We start from the raw sequence: 27628 nt of genomic DNA, 5'->3' as shown, positions 1-27628 counted from the left end.
TGCCCCCCCCCCCCCCCCCCCCCCCCCCCCAAAGAAATCTATGGTAAGCCTGATAACTTTATTTCACTTTGTACCAGCCTGGTGCCATGGGAATGCTGTCTTATTACATACAAGTTTATTTTTTCGCTAGTCCAATAGAGACAACGATTGTTGATTCACTCAACAGCTGCTGAAAATGTTAAATTCAGTTTTTGTTTGACTTTTCTTTAGATTGTTTTTGGTTTAGTCTATTGTTCTTTTCTAATGGTGTAGAGCGCAGCACTTTTTTCTCTTGTTCCACTTACACTGACATGTCTAACCTACTGCATCCAGTTTTAAGTTTGTCTCTGCCTTGCTTCAAACATCAAGTTTGAAAAATCCATGGTGGATGTGTTGTGGTATATGTATGTTATATATATATATATATATTTAAGAAGTAGAAATAATAATATTTTAAGCCATAGAAAAGAACAGTAACCGATACTAAATTAACACTTCATGGAATCTTAAATGGTATCATGTTAGACAAATCCTTGAATGATTCAAGGCTTCAAAGCTTTATTTTTCCCATCTAAGAGTCCAAGCTGCATATCCTGGCAATGTATGGCAGTTTTTCTAGCAACCCTTCTTCTGCAGTTAAAGTCATCATGTCTCAGTTAGCAAAATGTTTTCCTTAGCAGATGTCATATAGCAAATAATGGACATTCAATATGCCTAGTGCTGAGGTTACTGAGGAGATGTATCTTCTATCTCTAGCACTGGACTGTTTTGTTAATATATGTTTATTTGTAAGGAGATACATTGAAAACAAGCCTGGACCTCTAAATTTCACAGAGGATTTCTCAAAACCATCAGAGCATTTTTTTCCAATAGAAATTGTTGAAATAAGAGTCATTATGCTTGTATGTTAAGTATAAATCTATTAATCACATATCTAACCATAATAACATCCACCGTTATAGTGCAGATACTTCCTGCTCCTGCTTGCATATATTTGGCCAGCAGTGTATTATTGGTACCCCCAACCTCATGCTAGCAGTGAAGAGCAAGCTGGCACGTGGTTAGCAGGGCTGTGCAAGAGGAGTCTTTTTGTCTTTGAGCTAGGACAGCCCCTGTTGAGAGGCAAAGCAAAAAGAAGGGGTGATGCTACTGTAGCAGAATTGCCCTGGCTTGAGGGCTTCCGCTTTTGAACATGGGCTAGAGCAGAGTCACAGTTATGCTGATATCCTCCTGAGTCATGTCTAGGTGCCAGCTGACCTCTGCTCTGTCACGTGCAAGCATCTCATAACGACAAATGATAAAAATTACAGTAAGGCTTTGCACTTGAGAGGCCCCTGCATAATTCCTGGTTCTGCCTAGTACTGAAAAAGGATCGTAGGGGTATTATATGACTTTGTTAGAAAGTCTGACTTGTAAAATAGACTGACAGCAATTTTAAGCTATTATTTTGAAACAGAATTTTACCTAGAGATTAAACTGATGTGTCTTTTAATATCAGTGCAGGTATCAGTGTTGCTCGATTTTGTAAGCTGTATTGACATGAGCACTTCTCCCAATTGAAAAACACAACAGGGAGTAAGCAATAACATAAAATTATTTTTAGAAAATGTATTTTTAATTACTGAACTGCTTAATTATTGAGTACTACTGAAAATATCCTGTGAACCTCATCACTATGCAAATGTATTCAGTTTTGGAAACAATTAAATGGTAATAAAGCATTCTTTTTTCTTTTACAACATATTACCGTAATGAAGCTGTTACCTCTCAGTGTGCATTTTAATGAGTTTTAAGTAACATTTTAATGAGCTCAACATTACCATAAACCCAAGGATTAGACAAAATTGAATTTACTAGTGAAAGGGAAGGGTTCATTAAGAGTTAATTATATTGTTTTAGAAGAAATATAATACATTTTATGATGTCCCATCAACCAGGAATCCATCATGAGATCTATACTTATTAATAGGTGCAGCAATGCCATTATTATATTGACATAAAAACATGGGCTTGCACACTCCTGCTCGGGTTTCCAATGAAAGCTTCTGTATTGAAATCCCTGGGTCAACTTTATTCTTATCCAGCTTGTTATTACATCTGAGGAGAAAAAATGCCAGGCTTTGTATTACTGGTTTGTAATTCCACCTACAATTTTTATAAACATCATGAACAGTGAAAGCAAAGTTTAATGGATTTACCATTGCCACTAGGATCTGAAGGCAGGTTATGAATAAATGTCTTGGATTTGTTATTTAAAAAAAAATAAAAAAATAAATAAAAAATAACAAAGAAAATGAAAAAAAAAAAAAGACCAGTAGAGAAATTTGAGTCTTAAACTGCCAGCACTGCTGGCATGCCCACTCCAACAATAAGCTGTTGAATTTCTGCCGTCCAGGCTCCTGGAGGCCCAGAAGTGCCAGGTAAATTTGCACTCTGTGCATGCAGCAGCTCTTTGTCAGCTGCACCGTACATTCAGATGAATTTCATTAGCAAGCTCTGCACAATGCAGAGTTAAACTCCTCATGCTCAGTAAGTTCAGTTACATATTAGATTTACTGCTTTGCATCTGCCAATGTTGGCATTTCTGTTTAGCTGTTTGAAAAATTCTATGGAGGGTTGTGGCTTAGAGCCCTGAGATGTATGGTTAGAAATGAACACACACAAAAAAAAGAAATTTATTAATTGCACTGAATTAGTATAGTGCTCTTTTGTTCATACAATAGCCCAGTGACCTGCTATTAAAAAAAAAAAAAAAAAAAAAAAAAAAGAGTTTTGCTGGTGTCACAGTCTTTTACTGGGAGGAGCAGGGGGAAGACTCTGGAGGGCTCAACGGCTCAAAGCTTTCATGGTTTTCAGAAAAATGGCGTTGATCTCCAGTGTCCTGCTGGTGTGGGGGAAAGAGAGTTCTCGCAAATGTCTGCTAAGCGTGGAGTTGTGATCAGCAATTAGACCTGTTGGAGTCCCATCACTCCTCTGTATGTGAGACCCAAAGGTGTGCCCTGAGGGTGGTAAAGAATTAGAAAATTGCTGAGTTTCAAAACGCTGCAGTGAACCTGCAGACCTTCGCTGGAAGAATGATTCCTCAAGACAGAAGTCAGGGTACTGGAGGCATTAGAAAAGAAGTCTAATTAGTACCTTGGATTGAATAGGTGCCCAAAAGGAAGTGCAAAGTGTAGCTATTAAGCAGGTAATAAATTTGGAATATGACAGGAAGAAAGCAAAGAGCCACTGAATGCCTAATTGTGAGCTATGTTGTGCTCAGCCTCCAGTTGTTCAGCAGTAGAAGTGCTTCCATCTCTCATGAGCTGTTTGCAGCTGGCCCGTCTGTTCCTAAGTAAGGAAGCCCCGACGAAGAGAATTAGATTGTTAAAATCAAATATGTTTGAGCTATCAGCTGGGCATTGTTTAGCACCCCACGTATTTCCCCCCAGAAGCTCACCTCTTTGTTCGAGTATGGAAGCATAGCCATGCATGTGGAAGTCTTCAGAGAGAAACGAAAATATTCCACACCCACATCTGGAACTGTTCAGAAATGGAGGAGCAGAGCTACAGAGGTCCTCCTCAAGGGACAGTTTAATTCAATTTGCCTTAATTGAAGCTGCACAAGCAAACTAGAGAATGTTTCCAGTTCTCCTGGTCTCAGAGAAATCCCACAGCATGCACTGGTTATATGAGCTATTGTGTTTTATGTATTCCTTGTTCTAAATATAGGGAAATATAATGCATGGTTTAACAATACATTTTCCTTGGTGGAAAATCTGGTTTAAGTAGTTCTATTCTCTCCTGGCCACTCATTTGCTCCGCATGTAATAGCTTGTCATTCTCTCAATTGCTTATGGATCTGGGCTGTGAACTGAGTCAGTGGAGTGGTCTAGGTTAAAAATCCTCCAAACAGGAGAATTTCTCTGTTGTTTTCTGTTTTGTTTTGTTTTCTCTAATTGGCAAGGAAGAAAACATTTGTGCTACTTGGCCTAAAATCTATCCCAGGTGAATATTGTGGCAGGCTAAAAATTCCCTTCATCCAGTCACGTCTAGTCTAATAATCTAATCTGCCTATTTCAATATTATACTTTGTCTATCATATGGTGCTTGAACACTTTATCTTGTCAGTGTAGCCTCTTGTTTTCTAATTCAATTGAGGAATGACAGTAGCTATACGAATGTACACAAATTAAATCTTTCGTGGGAGTTACAGCCACAGGTACCGTGTGTCTAGTTAAACTCAGTGCTAAGAAGGAATAAAATGGATGACTTCAGTGTGCTGGGACGTTCACATTTAATGCAATACTTCTTGGAATACTTAGTTATTCAATGTGCCAGTGCTGGAATAGACTCTTCATTGCACTAGTTGTTAATGTATAAAAGCTGAAGTGAGGGGAAAGATTGTAAAAAAGGATTTTATGTTCTAACTGTGGGATTAAAGGTTGGACTAGGTGATTTCAGAGACTTTCTCCAACCTAAATGAGTCTATGATTCTGTTAGCAGAGGTGTTTCCAACTCCAAGACCCTTGTGGGGAATGTGAGCTCTTCATCGGAAGGGCTCCAGCTGCTGAATGGCACACACATTACAGGCTGCTTTACAGATATTCCCAGGTTGTTTCTCCTCTATAGTCTGGGATAACCAGACTAGGGAGAGTTATGCCGTTTGATAGTTTTTTCATAATTTAAAGCCCTCAGCAGTTACATAGTTACCTTGATTTTCTCTTTTACTAAAGTGCCAGAGGACTATTGAGCACCAAGGGTTTAGAAGGATGTGTGACACAGGGTATTTATTTTGTTGTTCTAGTTTTATCGTACTGTTAGTTTTTCTAATATGCAAAATATGTTGCGCATGAAACAGCACTTTAGGAAAGTGGTATTAGTTAGGAAAAAAAAAAAAGATTGTTTCACCTCTACTGCAAGTCAAAATATTATGCTACTGCGTTTTCAATAGTGTGTCTGGAAGTTGGTGTAATTGCTCAGCTGAAGGTCATTTTGAGTCTCAGGTACAGAATAGAGAAACTGGAGGGTGGAGCTGGACACCCAAGCTCTGGTCTCCCTCTGGGTGCTGAAACTTCCCTTTCAAAATCATTGCTTTAGGCTATTACGGTTGGTCTTTGCTCCTGCTTCTTTAATTTTTTTTTTTTTCCCTCTTGGCACAATGTTGTGAATAATAATGAGGGCAATGTGAACTCTTATATACTTTATCTCTTTTGAAAGCAAATGGGACAGTTATATTTCATACTGCATGAAAGTAATTGCTTACACTATTTGAGCAGCTCAAAATTGCATAAGATTTCCTGCAAATTGTTTTTTTTTGTTTGTTTGTTTGTTTGTTTTTTTTGGTATAAATTCACAAAATTGGGCATCCTGTCCATGGTTAGACAGTACAAAACTACCATTTTATCTAGTTGTTTGTGGGTCCTAGTTGGCAGTATATTTACAGAACTCAAATGACTCTCTCCTAGGAGTGTTTAATATGGTGTCTACATAACACATTGTTCCTTTGGTTCTTTAGAGCTCTGCAAACTGAAATGCACTAAGCAGAATGATATGATAAGTAAAACATGATTTTGTATTATTCAAGATAATCCAGAGAAATTGTCGTCTAACATTTTGTGGACATTTTTTAAACCTGGAAGGAGCCTTTTATGAGGAAAAAAAAAAAAAAAGCAACGACCAAACATTTAAACACAGGAGGAAACAAATGTTCTTGCTGTCATTAGGGTGGGAGTTTTAATGAACGTCTTTGGACCACGCATCCTTGCTTTTGGAATTTAATGTAGAATATTAAAATAATATTAAATTAGAATAATATGTAATTGTAAGTATTAGAGAAGTTTGAGGATTGGGGTTTTGCTGTAAATTCTTGGAGAGAGGATTGTCAAATGTGGCTACAGCCATGAATGCACATACTGACAGCTCACCCTCTTCTGCTGTCCCACTCCCTGCATCTACACTTTTTCCTTCACATGAATCTTCTGTTCCTTACCCTCAAATGACAGGGTGTGTCTCAGTGACATCAATGCAGGCATGCTTTATGCAGTTTCCAGTCTCTATTTGCTGGGTCAAGCTCTGAAAAAGTGAGAACAGCCAAGCCCTCCAGAAGGTTTGCAGTTAGAAAGTCGCCCTGGGCTCGGGCCCTGCAGGAAATATCACTGCTGAGCCTGTCTGCAGTGACTTGCCCATGTACAGGACAGAGGGCACAAGGCCAGCCAGGCCTATACAGCAGGCCTGTTGAAACAGCATCTGGCAAGCACCCTAACATGGCCTGTTGGCACCAGGACAGTTTGCAGGATGGGAAGTGAGGCGGTCCAGAAGCAGCAGGAGGCTCCCACCCATTCTGCATACCAGCTGCGGGTGCATCTCCTGCTCCATATCTGGTGAAGTGTGGCTGTGCAGTCCCCTTGCAAAGATTATCGAGCTTATATCATGAAAAGTTGTCAAGAAATACACATTGTGGTATGTCTGCTCAGGTATCTTGCTTTCAGTCCTGACTTCTGAGGAAAACAACATGAAATCTCTCACAAACAAACAAACAAAAATCATAATCCTGCTCAGGAATACTGAATAGATGAGTTCTCGTATATAATTACCAGATGTAGCTTGATAGAGACCAGGGTTAGATGAAGAGGATGGGGGATGGAAGGAAGAGAGTTCCTATGTTAGAGGGCAAGAGCCTATTTTGTTTGATGCTTTGCCTAATGTGGCTGAAGTATATAAGTAATGTGGCAGTGACCCCTGCCAAGATGGGAAAGTGTCCCAGCTGCTGTTGTGTGTGTTGTGCGTGTGTACACAGGAAGTTTATTAGAGGCTATTCACACTTCAGCGGAGCTCGGAGATTGCAGGCTGTATTATATTGGTTAAATGAAGCATGTAACATTTTATATTTCTTGTACAAGAAATATTCATTAATTTGTACTTGGTTTTGTCATTCGCATCCTTTTTTATTCCTTTGTTTTACTGAAGGTACATGTACATTTTAGGTGTGTTGATTGGGCTTGAACTGGAAGCCCAGCGGACTGAAGCAGCATAAGTGGTTGCAGGAGAACCAGCTTCAGTCTGGAAACAGAAAAAACACAACTGCTCGATGCTGTGTCAAACTAGGTAGCATTCATTAAGTTGAACATAGTGCTGCATGTACCTGGCAATTCTACTGTTGTGCTCACAGCAGTAAACCAGCATACTGTGTTACGGTGGTTTGTGCGCTTACTAATTAAATCTCTATTTTCTGGGGAATCTCTGTGGTGCACTCTGTATATATGATGCAGTTTGTGCATGCTCTTGTAAGGTCGTTAGTCAAAAGTTCATGCCTGATATTCATTCATGTATCTTTGACATTTGGTAACTTTCAGTTTTTTTGGATGCCATTGCTTTTGAAATATATATGTGTGTGTATATATATATATATATTTGCTTATGAGAATGTAAGAATGGCTGTAGTACAAGAGAGCAAAGGCCCATCTAGTCCAGTATTCTTTTTCTGACAGTAGCCTACAAGGGATTACTGAGGTTTGCCTCTTCTACCAAACAAAGTCCTCTCTGCTGCATTGCTTGGAGAGAAGCATAGCTGATGTGAACAGTCTTCTAGTGGTTTGGGGGAAACTAGTCCCATATTCTTGCTGCAAAGTAGACATGCTGGCCTACAAGGAGCAGTGAAAGTACAATACTTCAATTGTGATGTGGTGGTTTTTGAAGCTGTGCTCAGTTCCACACCTGATATTCACATTTGTTGGGAAAAAATAAATTACTTGCCCATAATCTTCTGAAAATGTAGCCCATTAAATGTAAAGAGCATGTAAAAGCTAATGTCAGACTTGAGTTTGAAGGATTGTTAAATAACTGTTGTAGTAAACTGCTAAACGTCTGATCCTTGTTAAATCTTAAGGCTTACAACAGCCAATGAATATTTTTCAAAGTTTGCTGTCTGCAATTGTGATACCAGTTCTTCTGTAAAGTCTCTAAATTTTTTAGCAAGTAATAGGGTTTTTAGTGTCTGAAATATAACTCTTGGTAACATGTCCCTTGTTAGCATTAGTTGTCAGGGCAGTGCATTCATCCAGAGTGATTATGCTTTAAAAACAAGAAAAAAAGAAAACTGCTTTGTATCCTAGAGAAAATTTTTCAACATATTGCTTTGTATAGCTCTAGATTTCTGAAATTATTTAAATGTGATCTTTAAGATATTTACATTCATAAAGAATTCTTGTTTTATGCTTCCCTTTGCCTTTCTTGACTGTCAAAACACAGTGATGCTTTTAAAGATTTATGGCAGATGGGTAATGAGTTTGCTTACTGTTAGCTGTAGCCTTCAGAATTTGTTGGTGGAAGGAGGCGGGAATTTAAAAAAGAGAGAAGTTTATTGGTACCTCAGTGCAATGAAGACAGGTGATAGAACTCTGTTTTCAATCAAGAAACTTAAACATAAATATGTTATGTTCTGAGTTAGAGAAATCTCCACTCTTCTTGCCATCTAGTAGTCAAATATCTTTCAGAAAAATTATGGAGATGTCAGATTGTATTCAAGTGAGTACAATGAATCACGACGATACAGTTTTTCAGTAAGTGTATTCAAGCCGTGTTGCATACACTTAATTCGGCACAATAGCAGCCTCTGAAAAATCAGAAGTAAATCATAACTAATGTTTGCAATAACTAATACTTGCATACCTCTGTAGTTGTGTAAAAAGGGCAAATAGGTCAGCAGTTAACTGGATTAACTGTTGGAGAAAGATGACAGTCTGACTCTTGCAATGTGCTGAAACGAGACAGGAAAAAGCCTATCTTCTTTCCTGACCTTTGTGCAGTCAGCTACTTGGGGTACATCTCAGACTGAAGTTTAGAGAAAAATTATGAAAATCTCCCAATAAGTCCATTTGAAATCTGTCTACTTCACAGAATCATTTAGGTTGGAAGAGACCTCCAAGGTCACTGAGTCCAACCTCTGACCTAACACTAACAAGTCCTCCACTAAACCATATCCCTAAGCTCTACCTCTAAACGTCTTTTAAAGACCTCCAGGGATGGTGACTCAACCACTTCCCTGGGCAGATCATTCCAATGCCTAACAACCCTTTCAGTAAAGAAGTTCTTCCTAATATCCAACCTAAACCTCTCCTGGTGCAACTTTAGCCCTTGTCCTGTCACCAGCCACATGGGAGAATAGACCAATCCCCACCTTGCTACAGCCTTCCTTAAGGTACCTATGGAGAATGATAAGGTTGCCCCTGAGCCTTCTCGTCTCCAGGCTGAACAACTCCAGCTCCCTCATCTGCTCCTCGTAAGACTTGTTCTCCTGACCCCTCACCAGTTTTGTTGCCCTTCTCTGGACATGCTCGAGCACCTCCATGTCCTTCTTGTAGCAAGGGGCCCAAAACTGAACACACTACTCGGGGTGCAGCCTCCCCAGAGCTGAGTACAGGGGGACAATCACTTCCCTGGACCTGCTGGCCACACTGTTTCTGATACAATCCAGGATGCTGTTGGCCTTCTTGGCCACCTGAGCACACTGCTGGCTCATATTCAGCCGACTATCAACCAATACTCCCAGGTCCTTCTCTGCCAGGCAGCTTTCCAGCCACTCAAGTCCCAGCCTGTAGCTCTGTTTGGGGTTGTTGTGCCCCAGGTGCAGGACCCGGCACTTGGCCTTGTTGAACTTCACACAGTTGGCCTCAGTCCATCAGTCCAGCCTATCCAGATGCTCCTGCAGAGCCTTCCTACCCTCAAGAAGATCGACACACACACCTAACTTGGTGTCATCTGCAAACTTAATGAGGGTGCACTTGATCCCCTTATCCAGATCACCAATAAAGATATTGAAGAGAACTGGCCCTAATGCTGGGCCCTGGTGGACACCACTAGTGACCAGCTTCCAACTGGATATAACTCCATACTTATTTGATAGTGGCTGTTCATGCACCTGATTTCTAATACTATGATTATCAGCTTCTCTGTTAACTTTGTTTAATTATTTCTCTGTTCAGAAGCAAGGGTCTCTCACTTTACACTTAGGCGTTAATGCTCGTCAAAGGCCCAAATTCTATAAACAATTGTATCTGCATATAGGAGCTGTTAAAAGCTTTAGAGGATGTGTAAGAACGGAGTGTTTTTTTCCACATTGTTCTGCTTTTTGCTGAGGCCTGAAAATAAGGAGCAAGCTCCCTATAACTGTAAGTACTAAGTAGGTTATTAAGTTCAGAAGCACATGGAATATTGAGTGAGAAAAAGGATGAAGCCAAAGAAAGGTGCTGAATCCAAAAGGAAGAGCATTTTCTGTTTCTTTATGCAGATACCTCCCTACTACTCTCTTCCTCACTTTGATTTCCAGGGGCCCTACTAACTGGACATCGTTGAAGCTGCTGGACTCTTTGAAAACACCCTAACACCTCTGAAAATGAATCTCTCGGGTTTTGGACTTCCTTGTAAACAGTGAAGTCTGAACATTTTGAGTTATAGTAAATTAGTTAGCATTCATGTTTCCTAGGCAATATCTGTAACAGGAGAGAGCAAAAAGAAAGTAGACACAAGAAGAAAAAAAAAAAAAAAAAAAAGTGTAGTTTTTCACATATTTTTTTACAAAGATTTTCATGATTGTTTGGCAGCTCCTCCAGGGCTGTGCATATGCAGAGGGAGCTCAAGACTCCATTGGAGCCCTGCCTAGGACTGTAGCCTAATTGTGACTTTGTTTGTAATTTCCCATACAAAATGTGACAGAGGCTTAAACAAAAGGTAGGGCAGCAGCATCCTCTAAGTATATTATTCCTTTTAACAAGGAAGTCTGTCTGTGATCCCTTGTTCTTGTCACTCCATTCCAGCAGGCAGTGCCAGCTTGCTCTGAGGCCATTTCTGTAGGTGATAAATATTACCCAAGCTCTGAAATACCCCCCTACACCATACATTATTTCAAGTATTTTAATCCCTTAATATATACACACGTACGCTGTGCGACATCTAAGCAGTTATCTGACATAATAATTCATCTTGACACTGCATATGAGTATGTGTCATAGGAGAGAAGTGTCAAGCAGTAGTGGAGAGGCAAGGATTTAGGAAAATACCTGGGGGGCAGTGCCTTGGGATCAGGGGAGATCTACCTGTGTGTGGCATATAACCAACCTACCACCAGTGTGGCTATGTAAATTCCTTATGTGAGAGTCGTAATATCCTCAGATAAGCACCAAATGGAACAGAAGGGACAAGTTAAACTACCAGGACCCAAGTTACAGAAGCACATTAATATTTACTCGGTATCTCTTTATACCCTCTAGTCAACATGACAGATGTAGCTGTGTTTTAAGACATTATCATTGATTGAAAAGGGGAAAAAGAAGGTTTTCCCTCCCTCCCCTCCCCAGTAATGTCAGATGTTCGCTGTGTACATTGGAGGAAGGAAGAGGAGAGCTGAGCGCTGGTGGGAGAAGGCAATTATTCCAGAGCCTCCTCGTGGGCACGTGCTTATTCCTTCCAGCTTCACTGATTTGGCCATGGGCTGGGGGCTCGTGGGACATGGACCAGATTGAAAAAGTGGAAACAGATGGTTATTTGTAGTCATCATGTAAATGTAAATCCTATAAACATGTTTTCTTTCTAAGGGCCTGGATGCTGTTGTAGTGGAAAGTAGGATTAAGGCATGGATATCTAACCTAGAATAATTTTGACCCCTCCACCTTTCCTCCCACCCCGTAAACATTGTTGTTTTATCTCTGGCTCCTTTAAACAAATTTGTGGAGCCTCAGTTGAGGAAATTAATTCAGTTTCCATATAATTCCCTGAGTTTACGAGCCTCGGTTTGACCAAGGCCTGGATTTGGGCCTAAGCTGGCAGGTGCTGGTGAGCAGTTGCCGTGGTAGCGGGGACTTCTCTTTGTCTTTTTTCCTGACTCTGGCAGGTGCCTGGTGTGGAAGCGTTTATCTTGCCGCTGCTGTTGCTAGATGTCGTTATTTGTCAGTATTGCTATCGTGGATACCTGTAAATGGCCACGCAGGGCTTTGCATCCCTTAAAGACTGACGTGACGGTTTGCAGACATCTATCTTGTTTGAGCAGCATCAGCCTGTTAGAACTACAAAGAGACTGATCAAACTTTAATTAACTTTTGTCCACAGCACTATAGTGCTGTACGTGCAATCTAGCTGTCCTTTCTACCCTCTAGCCCTGCAGTGCCCTCTGAAGCAGTGAGGCCTGGGGCTCCTGGAGCTCGTGCAGCATCAAGGCCGTGCATGGCCAAATGCAAGGCAGCCAGCACTGCGGCCAGCTGGCAGAGGGGAGCAGCCCTGCTCTGCTTCACCCGGGGAGCGGGGCCTTCAGCTCTCCTGGGCTTTGGTGTCCTTTGTTAAATGTCGATTAACACTGAGGGCAAGCACAGCCTGAGTTAACACTGGGCTACAGCAAGGAGGAACATGAGGTGAAGAGAAGGAGCCTGATGGTGGCACGTAACCTCTTGTGCTGAATGTGTAAAACAAACAAACAAACAAACAAAAAAAAAAAAAACCCTGCGGAGGGCTGGCTTCAGGAGGGAACAAAAGCCACCTGCCAGTGTTGGGAGAGGGGATCCACTCTGGCACAGTTGCAGCTATTTGGAAGTGTATGTGTATGGCAATTGTGGATAATTGGCTGAGGAATATTCCACAGCTCTCAACCGCTTTTCTGTTTTCACAGATGATTGTGCCATTAGATATGGTGAATGCACTAAGCTGTGCTGCAACTTTTCCATTTACCCTCCTAATACGTGTGAGCTCCACTTCCCGTTGATGCTCCCTCCTGTTGCTTTCTGTGCTGCTGAGGTCTGCCGCACTGCTGGGGCAGCTGAGCTTGCTGGCTTGTACCCCGAGATCTCCTCTTTCCTGAGCCCTATTGCTTCTCTCTCAGGGCAACGTTTGGATGTCCGGGGATGGCTGCACTGATCAGATTAATGTCTGAGCTTTGTGTTGTCCATGTTATGTTGTGTTGAAGTCACTGAATCAGAGAAATGGCAGCCTGTGCCATTTTTTTTTCCTCTGTGCTTCTGTTCTTACACTTTTCCTTCCTTTACCTTTCTTTTTCTTTTAACTCTCTCTGAACTTAGTGTTCACTCTTTTCCTCTCTGGGCTGTTTTCTCTCTTTTATTTATATTCCAAAATTTTCTGTTATCTCTCTCTTTCTATCCCTGCTTTATTTTTCCCTATTTCATTTTTCCCCACCATTTTTTGTTTTTCTCCCAAACACAGAATGCTATAGATGGAAACACTGAGATACATCTATTCAAGATTCACATATGTGTTGAGGTACAGAGCAAGATTAAGTAAACCCTGTAGCATCAATTTTGTCTTTCATTCAAGCCACATTTGCAGTAGGACTTGGGTAAAGGAATGTGATAAAATCAAATCCCCTCGTAGCCTCATATTCTGCTGCTGATTGGAACCTTTCACAGTCGCTGGAATGATTCAGAGAAAGTTAATGTAATTTGCTGTGTATCACCTCAAGAAACTGTGTTTGTCAGCTTCATATAGCTGTGTGTAACATTCAGGGAAAATGGTTTCCTCGGTATTGCTGCCAGGAGTCAGGAGTATAAAGTCATTATGATGTAGGATCTGCTGATTTTCTGGGGATTTTCCACTAATGGATTTGCACTGGAGCTTTGTAATTATACAAAGAGTAAAGCCAATAAAAATGAATACTATTTTGTGTGTAATGACAATAGAAGAAGTTGATGTTTCCTGTCTGTTTACCAGTTGTGTAAAAGGGAGAATATCACTGCCCAGAAGTATTTTTTTTTCCTGTATCTTAGTGATCCCAGAGAAACATGAAGATGCTTCCCAAAATAGATGGTTTTGTATGACCTTTTTTTTTTTTTTTTTTTTTTTTTTTTTTTTTTCTGGTTCTTTCCCTGAGGCTGCTAAAGTATTAGCTTTCTTGGCTTTGTTTGAAAAATGGTGTAATGCCAAATAGTCAACAACCCATGATCTTCAGCTTACTACTTCTGTGTTGTGCAGTTCTTAAGTTTCTTCCATTTCATTTTGAAGCTCTATAATTTCTATTTCTGTCAGCTTTGGTATTGGGAATCAAAGACATAGAGTGATTTGTATTAATCAGAAATAGTTGAGTCTTTCATTGTCTGTTGAAAAAAAAAAAAAAAAAAGTATCTATTTGGTGTGTTACTTGAGAAAAATGTGTTCTTGCCAGAGTTGCATCCATTGCCAATTGTGTCATATCAATGTTATTTTATGCTTGAAGAGCAAGACCTATCACTTTTTTTTTTTTTTTTTTTTTCCTGTTAAAAAAAGAATTAACTGCCAATTAATTTCCTCCTTCCTCTGGGATCTACCTGTGTATCCCAAAATGCAGAACAATAAAAGTTACCTTGTATGTCATTTTGGGTGCCACATTTATACAGCCTGCTCACCTCAGCCCATTCAGAGACCAATTCTTATATGTATTAATCATAGTTTCTTGTATCTTATTACAGAACAGAAAAATATTCAGTTCCAAATGTTAAAATGGGGCACATTTTATTAACATCAAAAGCAGTAAATTATCTCTGCTTATGAAATAAGACTGAGCAATTTCTGCTGAACTCTTCCTGACTTGCCCCTTCACTAGGATACGGTGTTTTCTAATTTCTCATAGGGCCCTGCTTCCATTAAGGGCAAGAACTGTTTCAAAGCTGTAATGAAAGCCATACGTAGCTGAAATTCAAGTAGGGGAAATGCCCTAAATTCTATTTCAGTAGCTCATCTAGAGATATTTTCAGTTTTATATTTATAAGAACGTCAATTAACCTAGAGACTAGGACACACATGGAAGAATAACGACGAAGTGGATGTCATTTTAACACACTGAAGTCAGGTAGTTGGACCCTAAATCTTCTTTATAGGATCTTGATTTACGTAAGAAGCTAGCATGTGTTGCCTAATCTGATTTTCAAACAGCTTGGTGATTTAAATGCTTTTTGCTTTCAATGTTGTGAGACAACACTGGTCAAAGTTGCAAATATATAAATATTAAAAAAAATATCTGGAAGAACACTGGCAGTGGCATGATTTCAGTGACTCCTTTCAGAACTGGTGATCAGTTAATCATGTATTGGTGATAACAATAATAGTAGTAAGAGTAATAACAATAATACTTTTAATCAAAGTGCAAGTCAGCAACTCAGTACCAGTTGTGTCACTTCCTTATCTAGCTACTCAAGTTGGAGATCCAAGCAAGCCAGATACTCGACATGCTGTTTTCTGTTATGAAGAGGACCAGTATCAGACCTGCAGTACTACTTTTACAAGGGGTGTTGCTTCCCATAATGGGAAGTGACCCTGTCAGCACTAAAAAACTAATGGGTGCTATGGGTCTTTTATTTATTTATTTATTTATTTAAATGCAGGGTGGTGTTTTTATCTGGAGGGGAAAAAAAAAAAAAAAAAAAAAAAGGCATGTATATCAAATCTGCTTCCATTGAATAAAAGGTCATGCCTCACCAACTTATTTTATGAGGTATTTTACAGTAAATTTTATAAGATACAAAGTCATCACCTAATAATATTTGAGAGGTCTTTTTTTAAAAAATCTATATACACATGTATGTATTTTATCCCCCCACTTACAATGGTGTCACTCCTAGTAATTTTTTTCTTCTCTCCCTCATTTTCAATATTAGTGCTACGGGATGACTTCCGCCAAAACCCTACAGATGTTGTGGTGGCAGCTGGAGAGCCTGCCATACTGGAGTGCCAGCCACCTCGTGGACACCCTGAGCCTACCATCTACTGGAAGAAGGATAAAGTCCGCATTGATGACAGGGAAGAGCGGATCAGTGTGAGTACTGCTCAGGTGGTTGTTCATAGATACGGGACCTGCATTAAAGCTGAGTAGCTGAGCATGGCAGAGCATCATTTCTTCAGGTCATTCTCCATAGCTAATCATGTACACCACTGACGTGGATGTCAGAAACTGTACAGCTTTGAATTTGCAGACCCTCGGAGTAGGACAGCCTTGTGCTGTGTGAAGTGGTGGAAGGACAGAGAGAGGAGCCCTGGCTTCTGAAAATGCAGAGGGAGAGAGGGAGAGAGGGAGAAGTATTTCTCAATGTATTCACCTTTCCCACAGAGACTTCCTGTTACACTTGACAGTTTTTGTCTGTGACCTTTCCTAAATGAGGGGTAAAAGTTGTTTATTCCTTCTGTTTTAAGTGTCCAGCTTGAACTTCCTGAGGCTTGCTTTGTGCAACTGTTGCAACTGAAGTCTATTTGAGCCATAGATTTGGGATTTGGTTATATAAAGTGTGGATGTCTTTGACCAGTTTGGGCTTATCTTTTCTAGATCTCACGTCTCTGAAATGAAAACAGTATCAAACCTTATTTCAGAGAGATGTTTTAAAGATAAAACCAGTCATATATATGAGATATGCAAATACTCTCTTGGAGAAAAATATATATATATATATTAATAATTCCTAATTTTTGAATTTTAAGTTTTTCACTATTGATATTCATTTAATAACGTTTTGTATTGTATGTAGGGATATGTAATTTATTCAGTGCTGATGTTATTCGATGTGGAAGTACTATTAGGAACTTCTTCATTGCTTTGGATGCCTAAGGAAGTATTCCAAGCTAAACAATCCAAGTAGTTGCTATTTGTGGTATTATGGGCCATCCTGTTTCTGCTACAGTCTACTCAAGAATAGAGGAGAAAGGTAGGGTGGCAGGGAGCTAGATACTATTCCCTGACTCTCGAGTTTCTTTGTCTATATTCCAAGTTTATTGTGAAGTACCACATTCATGTTCTAACTTTTAACCTGCAATTTTGTTACTTTCTTTCATCTACCCTGCTTTTTCTCTCTCTATATATATACTTTGTACCCAAGGAAACATTAAGGCTTGTGGGAGTCAGGTGAATTCTCAGTTTGGGCTACATTCAATCTGTTTGCATCAAGGAGAAGAGAAAATCTGTCTTAAATCAGTGAACAAGGAAACTGTTCGGGCACCAGTAACAATAAAATGAACTAACTAAATAAACCTAAGTGAAACTGCCTTTTTCTTCAGAGAGATGTCAAAAGTGCTTTACATATCATCATGCAAGAAATGCAACCATTCTGCATTGCCAAAGAGGTAGCAAGGAATGACAGTGTTTGAAATGTAAAGCATCTAATGAAAAACAAAGGGAAAAAATGAAACACGTCTAAAATAAATCAGTAAGATAAAATTTATTCTAGAGCAGCATAAAGATACTTAATTGTATGGGATTATTATTTTTTGAAGCCTTTTATGTATTGACAAACAAAATATTAAAATGCTTAATTTGTGGAACTTGCCTGATTGTATAGCTTTTTTCTGATATCTTTTGTTTATCTGAATTTAAAAATATGTTTCCTGTTTTGAAACAGATACGTGGTGGGAAGCTAATGATCTCCAATACACGAAAAAGTGATGCTGGCATGTACACTTGTGTTGGAACCAACATGGTGGGGGAGCGAGACAGTGATCCAGCAGAGCTGACTGTCTTTGGTAAAGCTACTCAAGCTTTTGTTTCCTTTTCACTAGAAATGTTATATATTGAATTGATCTAGGTGACTCATCAGAATATGAGACAAAATCAGGTTAACAAAATTCAATAGTATTGCTTAAGCTGCATTTTGCAGCTCCTGGTTTCAAAGGCTGCAATTTATAGTGATGGAACAGTGACGGCCCAACATTTTCCTTCTAAGCACGTAGTCTAAATTTAATTGGAGGTCCTTAGTGATATGCATACGCTTAGAAACGGTAATCCAGGACATAATGCTCTCCCTCACAAAATTGCCAAATGTAATTGAGCCACTTCTAATACAGTTGACAATGCCTACTTAACAGAGATTTGGACCAGCATTGCCTATTTAAATAATTACTTATTCCTGTGGGGTTATGAAATCAAACAGTTGTAGGAGAGCATAGCAGAGCGCAGTGGACCAGTAAAAAAGTCATTAGAGAAAATCCAAGATCAAGTTTTTGAACGTATAGCGGTATGTCTGTCATCCGTTTTTTAAAGGACACGAAGCAGCTTTGCATCTTGAAAACCAGGGCATCATTTTGGTTTCCAGTGTTACTGAATGAATCAGAAATGGATATGCGAAGGTCTAGAGCAAAAATAGAGTAATACTGATTCTAGGCTGGATTCATCCTGCTAACAACTGGATAAGAAGTGAAGCCATTAAATCCTGCTGTGATACATCCTGTAGTCATGACATTTCTATTTACCATTAGCTGTGGTTCTGTAGGAATCAGTCAAGAGGTCTTGAGCAAACAAAAGAAAATCAATAAGGAAAAAAACCCTCATTGCTACAAATACATACATACAAAAGAGAAAGAAATGTCACTAATGCTTTCTCCTTGATAAAATACTGAAATTCCAAACAAGACTACTTGTAATTCCAGTAAGATTTTCCGTAGATATCTTAAACTAGTTTGTAAGTCAGTTGCTCTTAATTTCTTCACTTTCTGCTTAATATAGTGAACTGGAAAACCCAATCACAAATACTACTGTGTTTGCATGTATGTGCAGTTCAATATTTGTTTGTCCACTGTAAAAGACACATTGTGGTATTCACAAAAGATGCAGAAAAGTTTCTGCTTGACAAGATCTGTGAATGACTGAGGATTTGGTGCTCTTTGGTATTGCAAGGCTGTGAAGGCTTCCACTCTACTTATTTTGTTATGTATTCGTGGAAGCATATGACTTAAAAAAAGAACTAGTATACCTTTAAAAAAAAAAAAAAAAAAAGAAGAAAAAAAAAGATCTCCATCAAATTATTATGTCCTTTGCAGCCAATCTGTTGAGGTTGTGCTTTTATATTTTTTATATAGATGTTAAGGAGACATGACATATCTTCTTCATCTGATCATACTGATAATCCCTGTGGACAGCAAGCAGATTGCAGTCCTAAACTACAAAGCCTTAAGAAATCCTTAAGAAAATAATTTGTTAAAAAACACTAGGAATAAAAATTCTAAAAACATAGGAATAAAAATTATGAAAAGTACATGTAATTTCATTTCCTGCAGAGCTGTGAAAAGCATTAGGTTTGTCTTGATATGTAAAACATTAGTCAACTACATCATTCTGAATCTTTTACAGGATTTAATCATAGCAATCAGCTCATATAATACAAGTCTAATTTGCAAATAGTGAACAAAATCAGCTATAAATTAAATTAGAAGTTTTAATTCTTCATTACTGTGTTAGTCTATTTAAATAAAAATTGTATTTAAAATTCCCTTTCTATATGGATATCTTCCTATCTAAAATTCCTGGGTGGCCATCCAAAGGTGACTCAGCTTTGCCTTCCACCAGCAGAACAGTTACACCCCTTTCCTGAGGTACAGGCAGCAGCTCCTGTGTGCGTGTGTGGGTGTGTGAGTGCACAGTGCACTGGAGAGCATTATCCATGATGTTTACAGGAAGTAATGCATCTACTGGACAGTCCAATCAATCTAAGCATACACAATAAATCCAATAAATCCAGCAACTCTGGGAAACATCAGATTGGTTGTGCATGTTCAGATTGACTTCACTGGACACAAGCAAAAACACATGTCATCTGTTAAGTCTACAGCCTTCCTGTGCATGCAGAATAATATGAATCACAGGTTTGGGAAACATGGTAATAGTGCAAATGTTGAGAAACATATTAAAAATATCATAATGCTTACATTATTATTCAAGAGCTCAACTTCAGCTGTTTTGAACATATTTGAAAATAGGTTTTATATTTAAAATTGAGATATTAGCTAAAAGGCTTAGAAAATGTAATAATGTGGCTGGTAAGCCTACAGCTGGTGCTGATTCTGGAGAGGAAGGTGTATTACTTAGCTGATTATTAATGTTCCCAATATTTTTCTGAATAACAAACCCAGAAAACCCTTTCTATACTGTGAAAGCAGCCTTAGAAAACACACTCCTCTGTAGGAAATGGATCTGTTTCACACTAGTTCTCAGGCCTTTCCAGGAATCAGCCACTTGTTACTTTTGGCTCTGCAAATTTTTCTGTATTACCTGAAGTTAATTTCTGCATGTCACTTGTGACATGTCTCTGGCTCCATGTGCAGTAAATTTAGCTCAGGGCATGGCCTGTGGAAAAAATGAGTCAGTGTGGTGGTAACTGGTGGCCCAATGGGAACAGCATGGAAGTCTAGCCTAAAAGATTACACCTTTCCTGAGTAAAAAAGTAAAATAAAATAAAAAGTGCAGTAAAACCCATGGAAAGAAAGGGGAAGAGAAAATGAGAGTTTCCCCTATGTAGAATGTATTTACTCAGATGGGTACCCATTCAATAACATTTGCTGAGAGATCTTTATGGTTGACACCTGTAGAGCCCTCACAAAACAAACCATTTTCTTCCAACCCCATCTGCATAGGAAACATAGTTTTCAACATTTAGGCACTCACTCAGGATGAGGATGTTCAGGCTTGCTGTTAGCATCTGTGCAGATTGCATTTCTTTTGTTTCCAAGTCATGATTCTTCAACAAGCAGAAATTTTGTGAAAGCCAAAACTTTCACAGTAAAATATCATAAATAAAATTGATTATGGAAGCAGTGCTTCCCAAAATTATTCCTATGTTTTGAATATTGACAACAATGGCATGAGATTTTGTTAGTGTTCTCTTTCAAACACTACTGCTAGTTATTGTCTTTTTGAGGCTCCAAGGTGTTATCTTGGAGTACAGCAAGAAGACCGAGTACCTCAGAGCCTGAGGTGGCCTTTAAGGAAAGCTAAGAACGAATCCATCAGTCTTAACATGCCCCAAAAGAGACAGCATGGTATTTTATTATTATGGACACATATTCTAAATGCCAATTCAGAAGCATGATACAAATTAAGCTGCTTTGAGTTTGGGCTCATAGCCTTTGACTGAACAAAAATCAGGCAAGATGCAAAGCAGAAACAGTTTCATTTCAATTTGTAAGAAAGCTTGGTTTGTAAATACATAATATGGAGCCAGAAATAGAAGGAATAACTGTTAACGTTTTATAATTTTGTCATACTATTGCAGTGTTATCAAACAAGTTTTCAAGATGGTTTAACTCTTTCAGTCTTCTTTTTGTTCCTTTAGACTTTAAATGTTATGTTTGAAGAGAATGTACAAAGGTGTATCTTGTATATTGATTCTGAAGCTCAGTGAAATCAATGAAAGCCTTAATATATTGACTTCAAGAGGCTTGCACCAGGTAGTGGAAAAAGATTTAGATATATTTAGAAGAGCCTCAAAAGAATGTAAAGTATAGCTAATAAGAGTACAAAAATGTCTTAAAAGATATGTCAATTCAGACATATTAATGATTATTTTGGATTAATCTTTGATTTTAGCTTTGGTGCCTGAACCTTTCTTCAGCTAATAAGGTCCTGTGGGATGAAGAGGTATTTTCTTCTGATGCTTGAAGAAGTATTTGTGTTTGATGTTTTTGTGATATTGTCAGGCTGAAAGAGATACCATAGTTCCAGCAAGAATATACTGTGATGACATGATGTTAGAGAATGAAATCCAAAAACCCCTTAATGAAGACATTGTGCCTTGTTTTTCTTCCTTGAATTCTTCCATATAGGGAGGCCTTAGCAGAGGGTCTTGTCCCATCATATCTTGTAAATTAGTCCCAGAAGATTTCCCAGCCAGAAAATCTGCCTAAATCAGGGTGTACATTTACTGTTTAAGATGGACAGGTTGACAGTATGTATTTTGACCCTCAGATCACAAGTCCTTCTGTTTTTCTTCAAATTCTTATACTTCCCACTTTCAGTGTACTTGTGGTAGTTTGTAAAGAATCATTGTAGCTTTGCAATATTTGCTATCTGTGGGTACTAACAAGTTGCAATAGGATGATACAACTGTATCTGGTCTGTTCCTCATACTCAGTAGAAATTGTTCCTGAAATTAAAACCACAGTAGATAGATACAATACGAGGAGAACACTAACATTTGATAAAAATCAGTCTAGTTCATTTTCATGTTTCTCCTTGCACGCACTGTGCAAGCTTACTGCATTTTGTTAGTACTGTGCAATCTCTGCAGAAGCGTGCAGTGTCTACACAAATCATTATTTCTCAAACCAAAAAAAGAAAAAGTGCCTGAAAAGAGGAAGTAGAAGACTGTATTTAAATAGTAAAATACCTGCTTTTGCAACTATATTTTCATTTATTTGGCCAGCGTCCTGTATGCTGTCTCCTTCCTCATCTTCATTTTTGACAGACAGCTTTACTTTATCCAGCTCATGATTCAGGTAATGAAATACCTACCGTTTTGACAGCATTCTTAAATGAAACTTACTTCCTTTCACCTAATGTTTCTTTTTCCCTTTACATCAGAACACTAAGGTGAAAAGAAACTTTTTTTAAAAAAAAAAAAAAAATATTTGCTATTAAATACCTCCCAAAACTCATCCTTCTAACTTGTGTTTTAATGCTTCTTTTTAGATGAGGAGAACATTAAAAAAAAAAAAAAATGATGCCTTCTCTCCAGCCAAGGAGAAAACAGTTCTAAATCAGATTGAGTCTCCACATTATGGGGACCATCAAATCCTTCACTCTAGCAGTTGCCTCAGCAGACAAAATATATTAAGACAGTTAGGATCATTTTAATTAGATTGAGGTCCCATATATGGCTGTCTAACTTTTTGAGGAACAGAGAAAGGGCAATAATACATCTGAAGGTCATCCGAATCACTCTAATAGAGTGTGATACACAGACCAATTGTTAAATAGAGGAAAAATTGAGTTCAGGGGTTTACTTGTGTCAGCACCCAAAGCAAGGAAGGCTTTTCTTATGTTTCTGGCTTGGATCAGTTCTGTGATTTTCTTGCAGTGCCTATTTCAGGCACTGCAACATACTGTAGGTATGTGCCCAGATTGCATTAACAATCCCCTTTTATAACTGCAAGCAGAGTTTATTCCGAAGTTATAAAGGTCACCCCAGTAATAGTACAACTGGTTGACATGACATATAACCATGACCTATTTTATAGTTCTCTTCAAAGATTTTTAATATTCATCAGAGAAAGCCTGGGAAGTAGGTATTTTATTTACTCAGAGAAAACTTATGAAGTAACTATATTAAAAAATTTATATGTCCATGATTTTAATTTATTACCCTTTTGTTTCTCAAATATATTACGTTCTGAATGCTGTTGACAGAGTAACAATGTTTAATTACACCACAAGGCTTTATTTGTGGGTGAATCGTTTCAAAAGAAAAAAAAATCACAAGATATTTTCTGAGGTTTGGCTCTGAAACTGTATTTGACCTGGCTGTGCAAAGAAATCTTCTCTATTTAGCATGCTCAGGCAAGCTCTGTCTCCTGAGAGATTAACATTGTAAGCAAGTTATGCAGGTGACTCAAATCCAGTTAATCTCACATAAAGAATGTTAATTGCATTGGCAATGGCATTCCCTCTGATCACTTTATAGCTGTATAATTAGCTATTGGACATATTCAAGGGGTTGCCTAAGTGATACAAATCCAGGAAACAACATGAAAGAGAACTTGTTCTTTCTGGATTCACACTGTACAAAATGCAGAGATGGAAAACTGGAAATAGCATTTATTCTTATCTTTATGTCCTTGATAACTGTGGTCTGTACTTCCATAGCTATCTATTTTCTTGCAAATTAGTAACTGTTTTGGAAAATACACAATTTGTAAAGCCGATCTGAAACAAACATATATACTCTTAGGTTGTCTTCATCTGGAATCAAGTGATTTACTTAATGATCCTTCAGCCATTTACTCTCTCATCAGCTGGGTTCTCCTCAAAATGTGATAGAAATTTATTTTATTATCCCCTGTATAGAACCACTTACAGCCACAAATAGCAATTTCATAAACATGAATATGCTTATTTCTTAGTTGTTTACAGGCAGCTTTTATAAACAGGGTCTGAAATAATTCTTGTATGCAGACCAAGCAAACATACAGGCACATGCAGGTTTATTAAAGTTCAAAGTGAATGGACCAAGGCTTCTAAATCACCTATAAGGTTGCTGATCAGAATCTAAACCTCTTGGCTAAAGATCATCTCTTGAAAAATAAATTCCAAAACATAGAATGTATTCTTTGTGAGCTCAGAGGAAGTGTTGAGCTGTGCTCTTTTAGGTTAAAATTTCTGGATAAGATACTGCTGCAAACTTACAGAAAGTTTAATTAAGATATTCCCTTTTAGATCCACATATTTACAGACAGGCCAAGCACATTGCTTAGCATTAAGGCAAACAATTAACACTTTTGTTACTTTGTCCTGTTTTAAGGTTTGTCAAACTAAAATGGCTTTATTCAAAATTTTCCATGTCTGATGTCTGATTTACCTGCTTTTTTTCGTTTTGTTCTGTTTGTTGATTTTGTTGTTGTTGTTGTTTTAATTGTTAAAATTGTTCATTATTTTCTACAAATATTGAAGTTCTTGTAGTTGGGAAGTAAAAGGATATTTGGATGAATATGGGGGAGGATTTGAAGGAGAGAAAGGAAGGAAGTTTTTTGTCCTGAGAAATGCAGGTAGGTCCCTCATACTGAATAACAAGAACCTAGAATTCAATGGGAAATAGTAGCTACTATACCAGAGATGTAATTTTTTGCCTTCCCAAATAATTTACACTAAGCTTAGCCAATTATGCACCTCTTGAAATAAATAAATAAACTCATACTCCTGAGAGACCGAGTAGAGTACAGTTCTGAGCAGCAGTTTTCCTCCAGTGCAGTCTAGCATTGCTGTCAGTCTCCTGCAATGATATCTGTTTACTTCAACCAATTTTTCTTGTATTAATATTCTGGATGGGCTGTGTCTGGATGGCACAGAGAAAAAGAAACTCCAATTCAAGTGTAGTTTAAATATGTAATAGAAAAGTCAGTTTGCTTAAATGCATGAAGAAGTTAGAGGCATTCTCACAGGCTAGACAAGACACAAGGTCAAGGTAGGAACAAGCCTAGCTGGGATTGGGAAGGATCAGGAGACTGCATGCTCAGGGAAGGAAAAATCTGGTGGGGCACACTCAGGGCAAGGAGCTGTAACAAAGAATATATACAGCTGGCTGATACACAGGCTTGAGACAGGGAATAAAGACTGGATTTCAAGGGGCAGAGGAAGACCAGAACAGCATTTACTTGTCCAAATGCTACTGCAACCTGCCAGCACAGCGTGCAGAAAAATGATGAAAAGTGAGAAAACAGCAATGGCTTGAGAGAAATGGGGAGAAAGTCTGTCCCTTAGACTTGTAATTATCTTTAGCGCCTGGAAAAGTGCTGTTGATCCTTGAATGTGTCAATTCTTCTGCTGACAAAATACATTTTTCTCTGCCAATAGGTACCCCTGCTAGTATCATGTAATTCCTATGTGATGTTGTGTCACTCTTATAAATATTTATTAACAGTTGGTTTTGTGTTCCTTATTTTCTGACTTAATATTCTGTTTTGTAAGAGTGGTGAACATTTTATCAGCTCTAACTGAATTCAGTGGAAACTGAGCTTCAAGCATACAAAATTCATGCTGAATTCTCAAGAAAAAGTTGGCAGTTTTGTGTCTCAAGTTGGGCATGAAGATTTAGCAGTGTTGTTTTTTTATTATTTTAACCTTGCTTTCTTAGACCTCCATCACACCTCAGAGAGGGGCTATGAAAGTAGGTGAATTGTTTATGAAGCATTAAGATAGGTGTAATGGAGATTGGGAGGAAACTAATAATTCTGTCTTTGAAGTGAGATTTGAGAAGTATGACAGGAGGCCACCCACTAAACAGTACAACTAAAGCAAAATATTAAACACCTGCTCATTAAATGAATACCAACAATCTGGAGATGTTTGGGGAAGAAATAGTATGTGATCGTGTAATTGCAACCAGTCCCATAAGGCAGAAACAGAAAGGGAATGATGAAAGGGCATGCAGACAGACTTAATTCTGACACTTCTGGCACTTAGGTACTGCACACTCTATTTTGCAAGCTTATTAATGTTATTTTATTTTATTTTTTTAATTTGCATATATTAAACAGATAGGAAGCCTGTGAACTCAGCTCTGTAGTTATCAAGACAAACTGCCTGAGTCAGAATCTCGTATTGCTTACATCTGTGTGAATTTTGAATAATTTTCTAAGTGACATCATAGCCCTCAACTCGCTGAGAATGAAATGTGAAACGTAGTGTGTAACCAGTTTTAAATGCCTGTGTAATAAATCGCTGTCTTGACTGGAAATAGTGCTTCATATAAACCCAGTCTTATAATGGCTTGTCTCTGGCATAAATAATTTATGACAGTGAAAGTGCAGTATGGTTGGGAGAGGACAGAACAAAATTTATGCAATCCAAAGGCAACTTGGAAACTAACCCCAGTGACATCCTTTCAAATGAAATTACCGGTACTCTGAGTTGGTACCAGTGTAACTGAGATCAGATTGTGGCTCTGCATCTGGATTTCAAGCAGGCCTGTGCAGCATTATGATGATTAATAATATTTGTAGCTGTGCAGGCTAACATAACAAGGGTAAACAGAACTGATTATTCAAACCTTAATTTAGTTTTCTGTGGTGAAGTTAGTGATGGGGATCAGGGAAGATTTGACCTCGGTACAATAGCCCTCGATCAGATGAGACGCATAACACAGAGTTTACATTTTCCTCCGAAGCATCCAGATATTGATTATTGCCGAAGGCAGGCTGTCTCTGCTGGCAGCTCGTATAATGCTAGAGCAGACAGCAGCTCTTAAATCACACTCCGTGCACGCAGCAGTGCAGAGCCAAAACATTCACACAGAAGGACACGGTCTTGAAGATGTCCCCGGTGGTGTGACAGGCGGGCAGTTGAGCTAGCATGCGCTTTCGTGCTGGTGGCACTTGGCTTTTACGTGAGGGCCAGACATGACAGCCGCCACATCTCCAGCCCGGCCGTCGTTGTCCTGGCTGGTGATGCACATCATCAGTTCCACTTGTCTGAATTCGCGGAGCTCAGCCCTCTGTTCCACCTTCTGTGAGTCGGTAAAAAAAAGATGCTGAAAAGTCAAAAGTTTTCATGTCAGCCCTGTGACTCACTGAGGAATTCTGATGTCTCTTTTCAAGAGCGGCCCACGTTTCTCAGGCGGCCAATTAACCAAGTGGTGCTGGAGGAGGAGGCTGTGGATTTCCGGTGCCAGGTGCAGGGGGACCCGCAGCCGACCGTCCGCTGGAAGAAAGATGACGCAGACCCACCAAGAGGAAGGTGAGAATAGCGTTCGTGTTCCCAGCGCTTTCAAATTGCCACTGACAAATGACCCTGGAAGCACTCCCAGCTAGATTTATTTCCCGTGTGTCTGGTCTTTGGCACCACAAACCATATTCCAGAGCCAGCTGAGCAGGGAAATCCACTCAGCTGGGCTGTCCAGCTTGTGGATTCCTGTGCGAGGAAGAAAATTGATGTGTAGATGTCAACAGATTAAATTCACTGCATTCCTGGAGAAAAATAAAGATGTTTTAGGGACTGTACCAGTGATAATAGCCTTCATAGCAACGTGGTGATACTGAAAGGGAGAAAATTTGGCTGGAGAGCCCAGAGCATCTCTGTCACATTTACAGGGTGGGTTAGAGGCAGGGCTTTGTTGGCTCCTTTGCTAATGTCTGGTGGGTCTCAGAAAGAAATCTTCCTCTGCAAAAGGCAAAAGAAACAAACTATCTGAAGTGGAAAATAAAGATGAAATCTGGAACAGGGCACATGTGTTCAAGA

The 27628-nt window shown here is 38.9% G+C and overlaps 1 protein-coding gene across 19 annotated transcripts in view; it reads left to right on the top strand.

Moving 5' to 3' along the window:
• Positions 1-27628, top strand: part of ROBO2 (roundabout guidance receptor 2) — a 1084545-nt gene that overhangs the window by 916183 nt on the left and 140734 nt on the right. For all 19 annotated transcript variants that reach the window (XM_035315365.1, XM_035315363.1, XM_035315379.1 and 16 more), the window contains 3 exons: positions 15585-15742; positions 17313-17433; positions 26989-27127. In XM_035315365.1, coding sequence (XP_035171256.1) covers positions 15585-15742; positions 17313-17433; positions 26989-27127 — 418 coding nt within the window. The remainder of the gene's footprint in view (positions 1-15584; positions 15743-17312; positions 17434-26988; positions 27128-27628) is intronic.

The sequence above is a fragment of the Oxyura jamaicensis genome, chromosome 1 (genome assembly GCF_011077185.1).
Source record: "Oxyura jamaicensis isolate SHBP4307 breed ruddy duck chromosome 1, BPBGC_Ojam_1.0, whole genome shotgun sequence".
Taxonomy (NCBI): domain Eukaryota; kingdom Metazoa; phylum Chordata; class Aves; order Anseriformes; family Anatidae; genus Oxyura; species Oxyura jamaicensis.
The sequence above is the reverse complement of the archived record's forward strand: the minus strand, read 5'-3'. Positions and strand labels throughout refer to the sequence as shown.